Source organism: Bubalus kerabau, chromosome 10 (assembly GCF_029407905.1).
Source record: "Bubalus kerabau isolate K-KA32 ecotype Philippines breed swamp buffalo chromosome 10, PCC_UOA_SB_1v2, whole genome shotgun sequence".
Taxonomy (NCBI): Eukaryota; Metazoa; Chordata; class Mammalia; order Artiodactyla; family Bovidae; genus Bubalus; species Bubalus kerabau.
Genome location: NC_073633.1, coordinates 90,411,777 through 90,431,927, shown reverse-complemented (window position 1 = coordinate 90,431,927; position 20,151 = coordinate 90,411,777). Strand labels below are relative to the sequence as shown.

At 38.5% G+C, this 20,151-nt stretch overlaps 1 protein-coding gene across 4 annotated transcripts in view; it reads right to left on the bottom strand.

The window, feature by feature from the left end:
• The window catches only part of BBOF1 (basal body orientation factor 1), a 34,038-nt gene that overhangs the window by 4,628 nt on the left and 9,259 nt on the right, over window positions 1-20,151 (bottom strand). For 2 of the 4 annotated variants that reach the window (XM_055538616.1, XM_055538619.1), the window contains exons 4-11: window positions 18,328-18,471; window positions 11,840-11,920; window positions 11,053-11,123; window positions 9,731-9,875; window positions 8,189-8,682; window positions 5,701-5,802; window positions 323-397; window positions 46-160 (exon numbers count right to left, since the gene is read on the bottom strand). In XM_055538616.1, coding sequence (XP_055394591.1) covers window positions 46-160; window positions 323-397; window positions 5,701-5,802; window positions 8,189-8,682; window positions 9,731-9,875; window positions 11,053-11,123; window positions 11,840-11,920; window positions 18,328-18,471 — 1,227 coding nt within the window. The remainder of the gene's footprint in view (window positions 1-45; window positions 161-322; window positions 398-5,700; window positions 5,803-8,188; window positions 8,683-9,730; window positions 9,876-11,052; window positions 11,124-11,839; window positions 11,921-18,327; window positions 18,472-20,151) is intronic. The other 2 variants (XM_055538618.1, XM_055538617.1) reach the window with 2 other exon arrangements.

Sequence of the window (20,151 nt, the reverse complement as noted above, 5' to 3'; positions counted from 1 at the left end):
GAGGAACAGTTATGTGTATTGTTTGGTTAGATTACAGCTCCTTACTGTGTCAGACTCTTGTGATCCTTTCTGAATATTGCGTATCAACAGTTCACCAGTAGAATTTAAGACTGGCACTTGCTGGGTGATGAACGTTTGATCTTGAAGCTTACTTTCATCCCTACAATAATGACAAAGTGAGACTTGTCGACAACTGTACACACATGGAACTTGGTTCAAAAAAATAGACTTATGTTATTCTCACTCAATTCTTATATGTATAAGATGCCCACAACCACCACTGCGATCAGGCTCACATTCATTGACTGTCAAGAGAGCTTACCCAGACTCCTTTGTTGTTTCATCGTCAGGAACAACATAGTCTGGAACTGGAGGTCTAGAACTCTGGCTGTATTTCCTGTAGTGGGGATATGTTAACAATGAGGCAGCGTCGTCACATGCCATGTATATCAACTATACTTTTAAAACTGCTAAAGGAAAATGTTTCAGTTGGATGGGTTTCTAATTTTCAAAAATGCTATTATACACACACAGAGGCAAGTATATTAGGCAAGTTAATTAAAACTTACATTCTCCTAAAGTTGAGACACTGACTTTAAGAAATGGAAATATTTATGAAGATAATCATGATATTCATACAACAGATATTAATTGTGATGGGCAAGGTTGAACCAGAGTACTGACCAAAAGCAAGCCCAAAAAATTCCCTTCCCACAAAAAGAATCTCGAAACACAAGAAAGTTACCCAATGGAGATAGACCCAGTATGAAAATTTTTCCTAATACTTTGGGAAATCTAGTTTAAGAACAGGAAAATAGGCCCTCTCGCCTTCTGAGATGGCCCACATTCTATCTATTGATTCTTTCTCTGAGTATTCTGTTTCTCCCTGAATGAATCTGCTTTATTTTTGGACTATTTAATATGGCCAGGTTTTGAATGCGGTTATGCTGCTTTCATATGCATCTAATTTAAGACGAGTTTTAGGAGTGGGGGGTGTCTTTGCTTGCAAAGCAACCTACTAAAACTGTTTGTAACTCTGTGAAGCCCACTTTCAAATTAGGATGATGTTTATTTCCAGTTCATCACTGAAAATACTACTTGTATTTCTTCTGTCTAGAATGCTTTTTCCACCTCCCTTTTGTTCCTGTTTCCCTTTAGAGATCAGCTCAAGTTTTTACTTCCTCAGAGACTTTTCCTGATCTCAATTAGGTCAGACTCCCCTAATCTAGGCTCTCTTACCACTAAATACCACTCCTTTGAACCTATGTCAGAGTGGTATTTTTCTTTTGTGTGATGACTTGAACAATATTTTTATTCCCACGTAGATAATAAACTCCCTGAAATCAAGCATGTGTCTTTATTTGCTTAACACTATATCCTCAATAAATTGTCGTTTAGTCGCTCAGTCATGTCCGATTCTTTTTCAACCCCATGGACCACAGCTGCCAAGCTCTGTTGTGGGATTTCCCAGGCATTAATACTGGAGTGGGTTGTCATTTCCTTCTCCAATATATATGGCATTCAGTATGTATTATGGTAAATGAATTGATGGATTAAAAAAAATTTAAATATCTCCATAAATGTTTCCGTATTTTTCATATGGAAAGTATGGTTTTCCATATTTTTCATTTGCCTTTCATACCACCTTCAGTTCTTAAGCAAAAAATCTTTTTTTAATTCATTTTTTTATTTAGGCTGTGCTGGTCTTCGTTGGTGTGCTGTGTGGGCTTTCTCTAGTTGTGGCAAGTGGAGGTCACTCTCTAGTTGCAGTAGGCAGGCCTCTCATTGCAGTGGCTTCTCTTACTGTGGAGCACGGGCTCTAGGGCACAGCAGCTTTGGTAGTTGGGGCACGTGCACTCAGCAGTTGCAGTTCCCAGGCTCTAGAGCACAGGCTAGTTGTGGTGCACGGGCTTAGCTGCTCCAAGACATGTGGGATCTTCCTGGCTGAGACACCAAGGAAGCCCTCTTAAGCTAAAAATCTTAAACATTTATTTTTTTCTCTATATTCCTTTTATTCTTAATCACCACATCCTGCTTCTCCTTCCTTAGTGTGTCTGTTTCTTTTCTTTATTCCAGCTGCCTCCACTCTTGCTTAAATCCCTCACCACACATGCCCAGAGCTGTGCAGCAGCTTCTGCCCGTCCCAGTTCTATGTATGTCCTTCAATCTGTCATACATGTCACTGTGTTAGGTTAAGGTCAGCTCTGAGAACAAGGACGTAAACCCTTCCAGTAGGAGAATCTAAGAGTATGGCCTATTGTTCTTTGTATTCCTCCAAGGCAGAGAAGAAAACTATGCTGCATTACTCCAGAATCTATATTACAAAGTTCAGAATTTTCTGCATGGTTTTTAAGGTTCATCATAATTCAACCCATAGATTAAACTTTATTTCTAATTACTAATTACTCTTACAAATAGCTGTGAAAAGAAGAGAAGCGAAAAGCAAAGGAGAAAAGGAAAGATATACCCATTTGAATGCACTGTTTCAAATAGCAAGGAGAGATAAGAAAGCCTTCCTCAGTGATCAGTGCAAAGAAACAGGAAAACAATAGGATGGGAAAGATTAGCGACCTTCAAGAAAATTAGAGATACCAAGGGAACATTTCATCCAAAGATGGGCTCAATAAGGACAGAAATGGTATGGACCTAACAGAAGCAGAAGATACTAAGAAGAGGTGGCAAGAATACACAGAAGAACTATACAAAAAAGATCTTCATGACCCAGATAATCACGATGGCGTGATCACTGACCTAGAGCCAGACATCCTGGAATGTGAAGTCAAGTGGGCCTTAGGAAGCATCACTATGAACAAAGCTAGTGCAGGTGATGGAATTCCAGTTGAGCTATTTCAAATCCTGAAAGATGATGCTGTGAAAGTGCTACACTCAATATGCCAGCAAATTTGGAAAACTCAGCAGTGGCCACAGGACTGGAAAAGGTCAGTTTTCATCCCAATCCCAAAGAAAGACAATGCCAAAGAATGCTCAAACTACTGCACAATTGCACTCATCTCACATGCTAGTAAAGTAATGCTCAAAATTCTCCAAGCCAGGCTTCAGCAATACATGAACCATGAACTCCCAGATGTTCAAGCTGGTTTTAGAAAAGGCAGAGGAACCAGAGATCAAATTGCCAACATTCACTGGATCATCAACAAAGCAAGACCGTTCCAGAAAAACATCTATTTCTGCTTTATTGACTATGCCAAAGCCTTTGACTATGTGGATCACAACAAACTGTGGAAAATTCTGAAAGAGATGGGAATACCAGACCACCTGAACTGCCTCTTGAGAAATCTGTATGCAGGTCAGGAAGCAACAGTTAGAACTGGACATGGAACAACAGACTGGTTCCAAATAGGAAAAAGAGTACATCAAGGCTGTATATTGTCACCCTGCTTATTTAACTTCTATGCAGAATACATCATGAGAAACGCTGGGCTGGAAGAAGCACAAGCTGGAATCAAGATTGCAGGAGAAATATCAATAACCTCAGATATGCAGATGACACCACCCTTATGGCAGAAAGTGAAGAGGAACTAAAAAGCCTCTTGATGAAAGTGAAAGAGGAAAGTGAAAAAGTTGGCTTAAAGCTCAACATTCAGAAAACTAAGATCATGGCATCCGGTCCCATCACTTCATGGCAAATAGATGGGAAAACAGTGGAAACAGTGTCAGACTTTATTTTTCTGGGCTCCAAAATCACTGCAGATGGTGACTGCAGTCATGAAATTAAGACGCTTACTCCTTGGAAGGAAAGTTATGACCAACCTAGACAGCATATTAAAAAGCAGAGACATTACTTGGCCAACAAAGGTCCATCTAGTCAAGGCTATGGTTTTTCCAGTAGTCATGTATGGATGTGAGAGTTGGACTATAAAGAAAGCTGAGTGCCGAAGAATTGATGCTTTTGAACTGTGGTGTTGGAGAAGACTCTTGAGAGTCCCTTGGACTGCAAGGAGGTCCAACCAGTCCATCCTAAAGGAGATCAGTCCTGAGTGTTCACTGGAAGGACTGATGTTGAAGCTTAAACTCCAATACTTTTGCCACCTGATGCAAAGAGCTGACTAATTTGAAAAGACCTTGATGCTGAGAAAGATTGAAGGCAGGAGGAAAAGGAGATGACAGTGGATGAGATGGTTGGATGGCATCACTGACTCAATGGACATGAATTTGAGCAAGCTCCAGGAGTTGGTGATAGACAGGAAGGCCTGGCATGCTGTGGTCCATGGGATTGCAAATAGTTGGACATGACTAAGTGACTGAACTGAACTGAATTACTCTTTATCATCACCAAATTTCCTCAAGCCAGGAAGTTTCTCCTTAGTGTTGCCTAAATACCCTCCAGACAAAGGTCCGTATAGTCAAGGCTATGGTTTTTCCAGTAGTCATGTATGGAGGTGACAGTTGGATCATAAAGAAAGCTGAGCACTGAAGAATTGATGCTTTTGAACTGTGGTGTTGGAGAAGACTCTTGAGAGTCCCTTGGACTGCAAGGGGATCCAACCAGTCCATCCTAAAGGAAATCAGCCCTGAATATTCATTGGAAGGACTGATGCTGAAGCTGAAGCTCCAATACTTTGGCCACATGATGTGAAGAACTGACTCATTGGAAAAGACCCTGATGCTGGAAAAGATTGAAAGCAGGAGAAGAAAGGGATGACAGAGGATGAGATGGTTGGATGGCATCACCAACTCAATGGACATGAGTTTGAGTAAACTCTGGGAGTTGGTGACAGACAGGGAGGCCTGGCATGCTGCAGTCCATGGGATCACAAAGAATCAGACTGAGCTACTGAACTGAAATACCCTCCACCCAGTCTTCCCTCTGGGCTTTTTCTCATGGTGTCTACTAAGTCCTAGCCTGATGTGCCCTCCTCACTCTCTCTACCCTCCTCACTTTTTACCACTATCCTATAAGGCACCCACAAAGTTGCCCTCTCAGCCTTCCCTGACTACTCCAGCCCACTGACAAATTGCCTGCACTCCAATTACACTTTATTGTGCCACCTAATTTTCCTTGTTACACTTGGCTTTGTTTGGGAAATCAAACTGTAAGCTCTTGAAATCAAAAGCAATGTCCTTTAATTCTTTTGAATCCCTACAGTACCATGGTGCCAAGCATTTAACAATCAGTTGATAAATGGTTGATTTATTTTAGCGACTTTACAGTTCATTACCAGGGTTACAGTCACTGATAAAACACGGTGAAGAAAGAGAGTAAAACTAATCATTAAAAATAATTATTTGGAGTAACTGTGGTTTTCTGTTTTCCTTTCTAGGTCTTTTTTTTTTTTTTTTTTTTTTGGTATTAAAGAGTCCCATGGTTACTATTCAGCTTTGTAATCATTTACTTATCTTTGCAGACCAATAGAATCTTAACAATTGCTATGCTTCTCTTTAGTCACCACTCATTCAGCTGAGCAATGTTATACCTTCTTAGGAAGCATTAGCTTAAACACCTAAGATTAATCAATTTTTCTCTCTCCTTTAATTCTAATTCCTCTTTCATTTTGGTGCTCACTTACACATCTCCCATTCTTTATCTCTGGGAGTTGCAGTAGCTATGCAATATGACCTTGTTTTATTTTCTGCTTGTTTCCCATTCTCTTAATTCTAAATAAGAATATATTCACTGTTTCTATATGGTTTCTAGGTTTGATAGAAAACTCGTATTTCACTACTGAAATAGGGAGTTACCTAGGAACAAAGCCATTCATTTTTGCAAAGAGCAGTCTCAAGACTTTCTCCTTCTGCTCCCAGGTCAAATCTCCAATATCCACATTTCCTTGAATATCTGTCCTAAAGAATTTCAAAGAAAAAAATGGAAAAAAGTATGATCAAAGGAAGCATCTCTTTTTTAAAAAAATATAAAATATGTAAACATGAAAAAAGAACATTTCTAAATCATAACTGAATATTACTATGTTTCCAAATGTAATGACTACAAAGCAAACTATGTCTCGGAGAAGGCAATGGCACTCCACTCCAGTACTCTTGCCTGGAAAATCCCATGGATGGAGGAGCCTGGTAGGCTGCAGTCCATGGGGTCTCGAAGAGTCGGACACGATTGAGTGACTTCACTTTCACTTTTCACTTTCATGCACTGGAGAAGGAAATGGCAACCCACTCCAGTATTCTTGCCTGGAGAATCCCAGAGACAGGGGAGCCTGGTGGGCTGCCATCTATGGGGTCACACAGAGTTGGACATGACTGAAGTGACTTAGCATGCTAGCCAATTTGAAGTTTTACATAGTAATTAAAATGAAATAAAAACTGTAACAACATGAAAAAAAATCTGTGCCCAAAGGTTAAGCAAATAAACAGAATAGAAAGTTGTGAGGCAAAATTATGTATCCAGATAATTATGTATCCACAAAGACAAAAGAAGTAAGAAAAAATAGTTGTTTGGTGCAATTACTGATAAATTCCTTTTAGCATGTCTTTAGTATTAGATATTTTGCTATGAAGATAGAGTGATGAGGTAAATATATAAAATAACATGTAACTTATCTAGTTTATTTCTTACCTCCAAATAAGGGTATAGCTAAGCTTTCCAGGCAGGTATTTATCTATACCATAACTTTTCTAAAGGATTTATAGTCTACTTGCTATTTACAAAAGTTGGCTAACATGTACAGTATAGATGTAGAATGTAAGAAACATTTGCATGTATGTCAATTGGGTTAGTTTAGATTTTGCCTTGTGATCACCATATACTTTGTCCTTCCCAATCTGCCTCTTCAGCAGATACTGTAATATTTTAACTACAATTTCTGCTTTCCTGGTAGATGCAATAGAACACTAGGGTTAAGGTGATTAATTGCTCAGAAGGCAGAATAGTAAGAGTCCAGTTTCTGCAATAATAATGTGGAGAGTCATTTTATGTACCTTCCTCCGAAAACTTATATACCACTTAATATACAGTAGATTTAAAAAATGAAAAGAAACTGCCTTATATATGGTGGGGACTCAACTTGCTTGATATATTAAATAAAAAATAGAAAAAATTACAGTGAACCTCTGGTAGTAGTTATTATAATGAGTCTATTATTATAATAGAGTAATAGTAATAGACTTCCAAATATGGCAAGAAGATAAAAAAATTATAGTATGGACATTTTTGAAGAAGAGTAACTGGCCATGTCCAACCTTCCCAACAGCTATATAATTTAAAAGAACTTTCATATTAGCCCATTAAAAAATAATTTAAAACAGAAAATACATTTGGAAGCCCCTCTTAATAAGATGTTAAGTGCATGGTAGTAGGGATTTTTTAAAATTTCTTAAGGCCCTTGAAGAATCTAATTGCATAGGGATATAAAACAATTTTTTCAGAGTAATATTTAAAATGTACTATAATCCATGGTTTATAGGGTGAAAGTATTCAAACAGATATTAATGCTAACAGGAAACAATTAATTACTGTATATAGCCTGTGCATGTTAGTCACTCAGTCATGTCCAACTCTTTGTGGCCCTATGGACTATAGCCCGCCAAGCTCCTCTGTCCATGGAATTCTCCAGGCAAGAATACTAGAATGGGTTGCCATTTCCTTCTCCAGGGGTATATAGTCTGCAACTGTCTCAGTCATTCTGCTGCCTTCATCATGGTGGCAGCAGATCTCTTCAGTGTACTTTAGACACTTGTAGGGACTTTCGGTTACGACAGTGGTGGAAGGGGCACTACTGGGTGTCCTCCAATCCACAGGACAGTTCTGTACAACAAAGAGTTATGTTGATTTTTTAAATTAGAGGTTTGGTTAGATATTATTACCTATGAATTTCATCTCAGAATAGTAAGGGGAATATTACAAAATATTTGTGAAAGTATGTTTATCAAAAATGTTTAACCTGAATCTAATCAAACCTTTGAAACAAATTTACAGGAAATGGAAGAAAGGAACATGTTAAAAGATATTACAGTGACATTCAAAATGGAACAAACAATCCCTCTGACAAGTCTCTGTCATACGAAACAGGGAGACAATCTACTAAGAAGACCCCACACATTATGCTAAGCATGGGGTTACAAAGATGAGTAAGACAGTTTCTCTTCTCAAGTAACTTACTGAGTAATCTATTTAATACTTAGATACTGTCAAAATGAACTTGTCAGGATTTTTATTTCTCTAAAGAGAAAAAAAAAAAGCAGTATAAAAGACAAAATATTAAAGCATCATTAGTACCATTTATCAGCCTCCATAAGATCCTGATTCACGCTATTGGTGCTATGTTCTCTGCCATCAAACGTTCGGATTTTGGGATATTCCATTCTTCCTGCACATGCCTCTCTCATTTTAAGATTGAAAGCAGTTTGTGCTACCTGTTTATAATGCTTTCTGCTAAATAGGATCTGTTTCTTTACTTGGTGTAGAGCATCTAAAAAGAATCTTTCCACTTCTGTTCTCTCATCTAGTATGTTCTTGGCCAGCTTCTTTATTCGATTCATTTCCTTGTCCTTCATCTGAAGAAGTTGCTGCAGCTTGAAAATTTCAACCTGACCTGCTTGGTTCTCTACCATTGCCTGTTGCTGCAGTTTTAAAACTTCAGTCTCAAACTCTTTGGTCATGCAAATCAGAGCATTCTCCAGGCTTACTACCTTCTTCTGAAGAGTTTGGATTTGTAATTTCTGCTGGGTAAGTTGCATTATCTTTTCTTTAACCAATAGATCATTGATCTCCTAAAACAGAAAGATGAGGGAGGTGTGAGTTTTTTTTAATTAATTTCAGAATGTAAAATTTACTCACTAATTTCCATTACTTTAAGAGGTTTGAGTTTGAGGCCAGGTTGCAATGGTGGTATTTTTGCTCTTCTGTGCATAAAGAGTAAGAAACATCAAGAGTCCTTTTCTGGACTTTACAAAGACCACAAATTTTACTAATCAAGGCATTTTCCTTCTTCTAAAATTATGAAAGCTTCAGTATTTTATATTATCAAAAGAATATCCCAATAAGACTATACAGTAAAATTACTATAGTAATTTAACAACTACTTACTGTCAGCTGTGGCAATCTGCTAGTTGCCTGTCCCAGTGTCCATTTTCCATTTTATACTTCATAATAAAGCCCTAATTTTATTCAGAAAAGCACTAAGCCCAGATGAAAACTCCCAGTTTCCCTAGTAGTTCAGCAAAGCCATGTGACTAAGCTCTGATGAAACAGCTGCAAGTAGAAATGTGTATAGGACTTTCAGGAAGACCTCTGAAGGGAGGAGCATACTGTCTTCCTTCTTGTTCTTCTCCCTCCCTGTTGTGAGAGCGCCAGCAGCTGCTGGGGGCCATGGGGTGACTCTGTGGCGATAAGCCATGTGCTGCAGAACAAAGTTCTGCAGGAGGAACCCGAGTGTCTGCTAACTTTGTGGCATTCCAGCTCTGGACTGCTTACCTCCAGACTTCCTTTAGGGAGAGGATACACCCTTACATGGGGAAACCACTGTAGCCACAGCTGAGAACCTATTCCTAAGTGATGCAGGGACCAACTCTAAGCAACACAAAATGATTACAAATGTATTAGAGCACAGGAGTTACATTTATGTTTCAGATATTCTTTATAAAGCCAAATCTAAAGTTTCTTATAAATTATTCAGTAATTAACTTCTCAGGTAAGAAAAATACATCAACCAGACAGAAGAAAAATGGCCCTATTGTCCTTATCTATCATTACTATACTCGGTTCTCACTATTCACCAATCTTTAAAACAAACAAGAAAGTTTAAATGAGAATGGGAACCTTTTGCTGTGAAAGGAAAGTCTGAGTCTCTTGCAACTTCTGGGAATTTTTTTGTAGAGCATCAGCTTCCTTCAGATGGTATGCGAGAGCTTTCTGGAGATAAATATTCTCTTTAAAAACACTTCTTCCAGCGTGGTTCAATTGCCTATAAGACCCCAAAACACAGACCTAAGTTTTAAATATTACCAAAGTAGATCAGTGACTGCTTTATCCCCTAACATTAATAGTAATGATCATTGGGAATTCCCTAGCAGTTCAGTGATTAGAACTCAGAGCTTTCACTGCCATGGCCCAGGTTCACTCCCTGGTCAGGGAACTAAGATCCTGTAAGGCACGTGGGCAACAAAAAATAATAATAATAAAGAATAATGGCCAACACTTATTTAGCTTATGGTGGGTACTCTATACTTGGGTGGGGATCTTAAAACTAAGTTCTCACCAATGGAAAAGTAAAGAGTGATATGTTACTTCCAGTCCAAGGCAGTTAAGGGCAGGTATGTGTTTCCCATACTCTCTCTTTGTCCATGTGACTGGACATAAAGAACAAAATGGAAGCAGCCCAGGTTCCTGAACCACCCCTGGAGTACAGCTGTCAGACCCACATTAGATTAGAAATAAACCATTGAGACCAGGGGGGACTTCCCAGGTGGCACAGTGGCAAAGAATCTGCCTGCCAATGCAGGAGACACAAGAGACTCAGGTTTGATCCCTGGGTCAGGAAGATCCCCTGGAGTAGGAAATGGCAACCCACTCCAGTAGTCGTGCCTGGAAAATTCCTTGGAAAGAGGAGCCTTGCTGGCTATAGTTCATGGGGTTGTAAAGAGTCGGACACAACTGAGCGACTGAACACATTAACACACTGAGACCTAGTTTATGCATTAACACAACACAGTTACTTATATAACTAATATACCTATCCACTAATTATTAATATCCACTATTATATTATAATATATTATATATAACTATTAATTTCCACTAATATACCTCATGATAACCATGCACAGTTGGCATTATTAATACCATTTTTAGATGAAGAAATTAAATTTCAAAAAATTTAAGAAATCTTCCTACAGTCAATTAGTATACATGTTGAGAACTAAAGTGTAACTTCAAAGCCCAAGTTTTCTCCCCCACACTCTGCTGCTACAAAGAGGATGGGAGGAAAAGGGGTGGAGACACAGAGAGAAGGAAAGTAAACTAGAAAATCTGAAGGAAGCAAACCTGGAGAGAAGAGGGTAGAAAACATAATACGAACAAAAAAGACTAGCAAAGAGGTGAGAGAGGCTACTAGAAAGAAAAAGGAGGCAGTGGTCTCTTACACAACAGCTTCATGGTGGGCTCTGTCTGCCAGCATTATTATCTTCTTTTCAGCCTCTTTTTCTAGTCTACGCTAAAAGAAAATAGGCTCTTTTAATACAGTTATATCTAGATTATGCTTCTATCCCACTCCCAGGTTATTCAGTACACAAACTAGAAACTGAGAGCTACTTTTTAAAGCAAATCCTTTTATATAAACCTGACATGAGTACTTATTTGCCTCACCCTCACTTCCCTACCTGCTCAGCAATTTGTGAAAAAATCTATTTAATTCTTTCCTAAGGATGAAAAATTAAAGAATTAAAAGAATTAAAGAAAAACCATGGGGACTCTGAGAAGATTCTGTAGAGGAGCAGTGTTCCAAAGCACTTCTCATAATGTGGAGAATTAACTTTAGATGCACAGAGAAATGTGGAAACCTGTGAAGCTAAAGAATACTTTTGCGCCCCTTTTATTAACATCCTTAGTTAACTTGACTAAGGGAAGGCCTTCACGTGAGCCACAGGAACCTCTCCAAGCCCACCTCCCCCAGAAAGTGGCGCCTGCAGCTTTAGTTCCACCAGGGGACACCAAGCTGGGGTGAGGGGGACTGTGTCCTGAAGCCTTGCTCAGATGACTGTCCCTCTTGAAGATTTCAAGAATGTCTAACTAAGGGTGAGATAATCTGGGGTAGATAATCTTCTTATAATAAAATGCCCAACTGAAAAGTTATGTCTCAGAATACATATAAATACACTTATTTTGTTCTAGTACACACAATATTTACTAATTAATGCAAATATGTTGTACCTTTTCTTCAAAAAACTTGCCTTCCAGTCTTCTAAGTGTCTCCTGATGTTTCCGCTCTGTGTTCCTTAAATCCTCCTTCAGCTAAAATTAAAATAACCAAAAAAACAAAGACTGGTCAGCAGGAAATGGGGTGGATTGGGGTATGCTGTGGCTGCTGCTCAGTCGCGTCTGACTATGCGACCACTTGGACTGTAGCCCACCAGGCTCCACTGTCCACAGGATTCTCCAGGCCAGAATACTGGAGGGGGTTGCCATTTCCTTCTCCAAGGGATCTTCCCAACCCAGGGATTGAACCCACTTCTGCATCTCCTGCATTGGCAGGTATCTTTACCACTGAGCCACCTGGGAAGCCCCAGATTGGGGCATATCCCTGAACATTCTCAATCAAGAAACATTCTCTGTCACACATTACCTCTTAATCTTGAACACACAGAAAAACCTCATGCCCTCCCTACGAGTACCATATTTCTCATAAATATCTATAGATTGGGAAGATCCCCTGGAGAAGGGAAAGGCTATACCCACTCTGGTATTCAGGCCTGGAGAATTCCATGGACTGTATAGTCCATGGGGTTGCAAAGAGTCGGACACGACTGGGCGACTTACACTTTCACTTACAAGATTAGTACTGAGTTTCTAAAAAGCTTTTCATGAATAACAGTTCTCAGAACATTCAAATAAGTTATTATAATACTCATCCCCACCAAATATCTTCATTTTAAACACATGAACTCACAGAATCATAATTTTCAGAGTTGGAAGGAATCTTAGGAGTCAGACTATACAAATCTCCCACTTAACAGGAATCTTTACTATGAGAAAAATATCTAGAGACAGAAGTACCAATAATTCAAATCACATTAATTTCCTAGGCTGCCCTTTAAGAGTTCTCATTTTTAGAAAATTATTCCTAGTATAAATATAAAAAGTATCTCCCTATGATTCTCATAGATGGATCCTTCTATCCTCTAAAAGTACATAGACTAAAAAGAACAGAAAATTCTTCTAGGCAAAATAAAAAAAAAAATTGAGCTAAATAACCCTGATTCTGAAGGCTATATTTACTGGTAAGAACCTATCAGATGAAATAGGTATGCTCAATCTAACATTCATGCCACAAAAAAAAAAGCAATAGAGAAGGACTTTCCATCAGACAGACCCAAGGTTCAACTGTTACCTCTCTCACCAGCTGTTTTGGCAAATCATTATCTTCTCTAAGTCTCAGGTCTCCAGGGTAGAAAGATAATAATAGAAGCTATCTCATAGAGACGTGGCAAGGATTAAATAACAAATAATACACATAAAATACTTAGAATAGTAATAATCATTTACTACAGAGGTTAGTTGTTGTTGTTGTTCATCACTAAGTTGTGTTTGACTCTTTTCGACCCCATGAACTGCAGCTTCACTGTCCTTCACCATCTCCCATAGCTTGCTCAAACTCATGTCCATTGAGACAGTGATACTATCCATATCCATCTCATCCTCTGTCGCCCCCTTCTGCTCTTGCCCTCAGTCTTTCCCAGCATCTGAGTCTCTTTCAATTGGTAGGCTCTTTGCATCAGGTGACCAAAGTATTGGAGCTTAAGCTTCAGCATCAGTCCTTCCAATGAATATTCAGGGTTGATTTCTTTTAGGATTGACTGGTTTGATCTCCTTGCTGTCCAAGGGACTCTCAAGAGTCTTCTCCAGTACCACAGTTTGAAAGCATCAGTTCTTCTGCACTCAGCCTTCTTTATGGTCCAACTCTCACATCTGTACATGACCACTGGAAAAACCATAGCTTTGACTAAACAGACCTTTGTCGGCAAAGTGACGTCTCTGCTTTTTAATATATTGTCTACGTTTGTCACAGCTTTTCTCCCAAGGAACAAGCGTCTTTTAATTTTGTGGCTGCAGTCACCATCCACAGTGATTCTGGAGCCCAAGAAATGAAATCTGACACTTTTCCACTTTTTCCCCCACCTATTTGCTATGAAATGATGGGACTGGGTGCCATGATCTTCATTTTTTGAATGTAGAGTTTTAAGCCAGCTTTTTTATTCTCCTCTTTCACCTTCATCAAGAAGCTCTTTAGTTCCTCCTCACTTTCTGCTATTAAAGTGGTATCATCTGCATATCTGAGGTTATTGATATTTGTCCCAGAAATCTTGATTCCAGCTTGTGAGTCATCCAGCCCAGCATTTCATATGAAATACTCTGCATATAAGTTAAATAAGCAGGGTGACAGTAACTCAGCTAGAATTTCATCACCTCCACTAGCTTTGTTCGTAGTGATGCTTCTTAAGGCCCACTTGACTTCACACTCCAGGATGTTTGGTTCTAGGTCAGTGACCTACCATAATGGTTATCTAGGTCATTAAGAGCTTTTTTGTATAGTTCTGTGTATTCTTGCCACCTCTTCTTAATCTCTTCTGCTTCTGTTAGGTCCTTGCTGTTTTTGTCCTTTACTGTGCCTATCTTTGAATAAAATGTTCCCTTGATATCTCCAATTTTCTTAGAGACCTCTAATCTTTCCATTCTATTGTTTTCCTCTATTTCTTTGCATTGTTCACTTAAGACAGCTTCTTTTAATCTCTGCTTGCTAGTCTCTGGAACTCTGCATTCAGTTGGGTATATTTTTCCCTTTCTCCTTTGTCTTTCACTTCTCTTATCTCAGCTATTTGTAAGGCCTCCTCAGACAAACATCTTACCTTCTTACATTTCTTTTTGGGGATGGTTTTGGTCACCACCTCCTGTACAATGTTACAAACCTCTGTCCATAGTTCTTCAGGCACTCTATGTCTATCAGATCTGGTCCCTTTAATCTATTCATCACCTCCTATATAATCATAAGGGATTTGATTTAGGTCATACCTGAATGGCCTAGTGGTTTTCCCTACTTTCTTCAATTTGAGCCTGAATTTTACAATAAAGAGCTGATGATCTGAGCCACAGTCAGCTCCAGGTCTTGTTTTTTCCTGACTGTACAGAGCTTCTCCATCTTCAGCTACAAAGAATGTAATCAATCAGATTTCAGTATTAACCATCTGGTGATGTCCATGTGTAGAGTCGTGTCTTGTGTTGTTGGAAGAGGGTGTTTGCTATGACCAGTGTGTTCTCTTGGCAAAACTCTGTTAGCCTTTGCCCTACTTAACTTTGTACTCCAAGGCCAAACTTGCCTGTTACTCTGGGAATCTCTTGACTTCCTACTTTTGCATTCCAGTTCCCTAGGATGAAAAGGACATCTTTTTTTGGTGTTAGTTCTAGGAGGTCTTGTGGGTTTTCACTGAATCATTATTATTGTTTCTAATATTGTCCTTCCTTATACTTAACAATTTTCCTTACTGTGATCTCTGTCTGTGATCTCTGTTACCAGTATTAAATCTCCATTTGATCCATATCATATGATCTTTCAGATATTCTTCTTTCTTCTTGTATTTTTTATACATTTATAAAAGGCCTCATACTGTGAAAGACTTTCAGAATTACTGTCAATATATAAATGTGTGGAGAAGTCTACTGTCTAAGTAGGGTAGGGTGCAGTAAACCTTTCATTTGCCATTGGACTCCCCCAAAATCTATAAATTAATAAAGAAATCTTTTGAAAGATGATTAGGCAATGCATATCAAAAACCTTAAAATTCATGTTGTAATTTAATCTATAAATCTCACTGTAACTTCCAAGAAGTTATCCTAAAAACCAATTAAAAATATAGAAAAATACTTTGTTATTCAGATGTTCCTTGGTTTATAATAGTGAAAAATTAGAAAAACAATCCAAATGTCCAACAAGGAACCAATTGATAAATCATGGTATATCTACCCAATGGAAATCCATGCATCCAGTCAAAAGGTTTTATAGAAAAATACATAATAGCACTGAAAAATGTTCACAATATGTAAGTGAAGAAATAAGGTTAATGCTCCTTTTGTTAATCAGGTAGATGGAAATTACTTTTTCTTTAAATTTATGCTTTGAATACATTTGGCAATCTAAAGTTAATTAGCCTCTTTTAAATTTGTATATTGAATCGTATATGCACAGTATAATTTTCTTCCCTTGAGTCGTGAGCCCCACACCTGCCTTAATTCTTCCATATTTGGGATTCCACAGAACCACCTTATGATTCACATTAGCAAGGATCTTTTATTTTTGAATTTTAAGTTTTCCTGGCCCACCAACCCTCTTTCGAAAGGTCCAAAATCCATTTCTCCACTAGGTGGCAACATTGTTCTTTAAAAAAAAAAAAAATTCACACCAAGGCCCAGTCGAATATGAACAACTAGTTCTTCATTCACTTTGATTCAGAATGTATACCTACACCTCAGGATGGCTATTTTGAGAGTTCCTGAAAAGTTAAGGAACTTAACTTGGTTCAGTTTTATATTTTCATGTAAAACAAAACTAGATATTCTTTCTAGAAAACTTTGCAGCTTTATCGAGGAGTGAGTGAATGAAAGTCGCTCAGTCGTGTCTGACTCTTTGCGAGTGGACTATACAGTCCATGAAATTCTCCAGGCCAGAATACTGGGGTGGGTAGCCTTTCTCTTCTCCAGGGGATCTTCCTAACCCATTGTTGACAAATGTATGCTATTTCAAGTATACAGCACAATGATTTGATATACATATACACTGTGAAAGGATTCTTCCCATCTAGTTAGTAGAAAACTTGGTATTCCTTCAATTACATTTTAAATGAAAGACCCACTTAGTATTCAACACAGATTTATTGAGCATTACTCTGTATCTTGTACTTCAATAAATACAAAGCACAATACTGTTCATGCCTCAAAAAATTTACCATCTAGCAGGGGAGATAAGACAAATGATAACTATAATATCAAGATAGACTGGACTAAGTGGTATAAAAGAAATACAAAATACTATGTGCTGTGCTTATTCGCTCAGTCATGCCCGACGCTTTTCGACCCCATGGACTATAGCCGGCCAGGCTCCTCTGTCCATGGGGATTCTCCAGGCAAGAATACTGGAGTGGGTTGCCATGCCTTTCTCCAGGGGATCTTCCCAGCCTAGGGATCAAACCCAGGTCTCCCGCATTGCAGGCAGACATGGAAACACACACAAAATCACTTTTTTGCTAATCTTTTTAATTTTTTTCTTTTTTCTAGTTTAATTTAAATATAATTGACATATTAACAGTATGTACATTGAAGCTGTACAATCTGCTAATTTTATACACTATATTGCAAAATGAATACTACCGTAGCATTAGCTAACACCTCCATCATGTCACAAAACTACCATTACTTTTTTTGTGGTGAGAACTCTTAAGATCTACTCTCTTAGAAAGTTTCAAGTATATAATACAGTATTATTAGTTAGGGTCAATATATTATACTTTAGATTCCTAAAAACTTGTCAATCTTATAACTGAAAGTTTGTACCCTTTGACCAACATCTCCCCATTTCTCCTTCCCCTCCCCTCCAGCACAAGTAACCACTCTGAGTTCAGTTTCTTTCTTTCTTTTTTTTTTGGCCGCATTGTGGCTTTGTTGAAATTGGCCATAGTATAAGTATTTATACCAAGGAAATCAGTAAATGTTACGAATAAGATTTTTTTTTTTTTTTTTTTTGCAAAGAGCTACACACCACTGTTAATTCCATGTGACATACACTCTTTTAAGCACTGGTGGCTCAGACAGTAAAGAGTCTGCCTGCAGTGCGGGAGACCCAAGTTTGATCCCTGGGTCAGGAAGATCCTCTGGAGAAGGAAATGCAACCCACTCCAGTAGTCTTGCTTGGAAAATCCCATGGATGGAGGAATCTAGCAGGCTACAGTCCATAGGGTTGCAAAGAGTCGGACATGACTGACCAACTTCACTTTACATATATGAACTCATTTAATCCTTACAACAACGCTATGAGCCAGTAACTCTTACCACTCCCAATTTTTACAGATGAGGAAACCTAAGTATAGAGAAGGTAACTTGCCCAAACCTCAAAGCTGATTTCAGCTACTTGTGTCCAGCCCTCGTCTATGCCATTTATTGCATTGTCATTAATGCAATAAAACTATATTCTGAACTGAGGGAACAGAAAGAGTATGCAATGTCAGAGAAACTTTCTGAAGGTACTCAGGTTTCCTCACTCCATCCACCCCTACCCAGTGTGTCTTAAAATTTTCTGAAGTTATCATTCATCAGTCTATATATATTTTCTTTCAGGACTTTGCTGCTTTGCCGCTATTGTTTTCTACAGCCGTAGTAATTCCAAAGGTTTAACTGGTGATAAATGCAACAGGGTGTATTGCCTAAGATCTGGTGAATTCACAAAGAAATCAATGCTTAAAAAAACAAAAGTCTATTAAGATTTTCTGCATTCAGTCCTACACTGATATATCTTCCCTGTTTTTCTCAGATAATCTCTACAATGTCAAAGGGAATCCTTTACCATCTCACAGGAGTCAATGTCTATGAAGGCCTTTGCAGACATAGTTAATTCTAATGTCTTCTTTTTAAAGAAAGAAAGAATGAAAGAAACTTACATCATCTAATTCTTTCTCCACTTGGATTTTTCTCTTCTGGAATTGTTTTATTGTTTTGAGCTCTGTCTGAATCATGCCAATTTCTTTGGCCTTTTGATGGAACTGTCCCTCCAGCTCACTTACTTGCATAGTAAATTTTTGTTCCTGTATTAACAACAAAACAACAAAAAAGGTAAATGACTTAGGAAAAAGAACAGAGGTCACACAAAGTCCTGTTCCATTTGAAGCCTTAAGCCATTTTTCTTTCTTCTTTGAAGAAAAATCTCCCTTTTTACCTTCATATAAAGTTTTAATTTTTATTAAAAGAGACCAAGTGCCTTGAATAAGGAGAAAATTCTAAAATGACCTGATTGTGTATAGAAAAGTAGATATTATTTAAAAGAGGTATGAGAAGATTGCATGCATGCTCAGTCGCTTCAGTTGTGTCTGACTCTGTGTGACCCTATGGACTATAGCCCGCCAGGCTCTTCTGTCCATGGAATTCTCCAGGCAAGAATACTGGAGTAGGTTGCCATGCCCTTCTCCAGGGGCTCTCTGCAACCCAGGGATCGAACCCACGTCTCTTATGTCTCCTCCATTGGCAGGTGGGTTCTTTACCACTAGCACCACCTGGGAAATCCTCATGAGAAGACTAAACAAATCTTTAATCTATAAGAGAGATAAATAACATCCCTGATCCTAAATTAAAATCAGTAAGCAAAGAGACAAGGAGAGGGCCAATATCTCTTAAATAAATAGAGAAGACGGTGAGAGAAAGAGGAAGGAAGGGGGCAGACAGAGGAAAAGGAAAAAGAGAGATGAGGAGAAAAGGAAGAGGAGAAAGGGAAGAAGAGAGAGTAAAGAGAAAAAAAAGGGGGGAGGGAAATGGAGGAGAAAAAGGGCAAATAACACAACTAACAAATGAAAAGAGCTATCAAAGTGCAAAAGACACTTAACCACATGAAAAAAATGCTCAATCTAGCTCAGAATAAGAGAAATGCAAATTTAAATACACTAAAATATCATTTCTTACCTATCATGTTGACAGAAACCCATTTTGACAATATATGTTATGCTAAGTCACTTCAGTCGTGTCCGACTCTGTGCGACCCCATAGACGGCAGCCCACCAGGCTCCCCCATCCCTGGGATTCTCCAGGCAAGAACACTGGAGTGGGCTGCCATTTCCTTCTCCAATGCATGAAAGTGAAAAGTGAAAGTGAAGTTGCTCAGTCATGTCCGACTCTTAGCGACCCCATGGATTGCAGCCTAACAGGCTCCTCCGTCATTGGGATTTTCCAAGCAAGAGTACTGGAGTGGGGTGCCATTGCCTTCTCCGACAATATACTCTGGTATATTGTCCCATTATATATTCCCAATGTATAAACCCATTTTGACAATATACTCTGGTATATTCAGTCCATGGAGACATGGACAGAAGTTACATTTCTCAGAATAGACCGTGTTTGATAGATTTTACTTTGGAAACACATAAATATTTTACATAATTGCTGCTGCTGTTTAGCTGCTCAGTCATGTCCAACTCTTTTGTGACCTCATGGTATTTACCAGGCAAGAATACTGGAGTGGGTTGCCATTCCCTTTTCCAGGGGATCTTCCTGACCCAGGGATCAAACTGGTGTCTCCTACTTGGCAGGTGGATTCTTTACCACGGGATCACCAGGGAAGACTATTTTACATAATTATAATTATATAGTTATATCATTTCACATTAATTTCTTAAAGCAACTCCTAAAAAATCAAAATCAAAATGTATTGCTGAGTTGGTGGCATAACCTTACAGAAAGGAATTATTTCAAATTGTTTTTAGACCTTGTTAATTTGA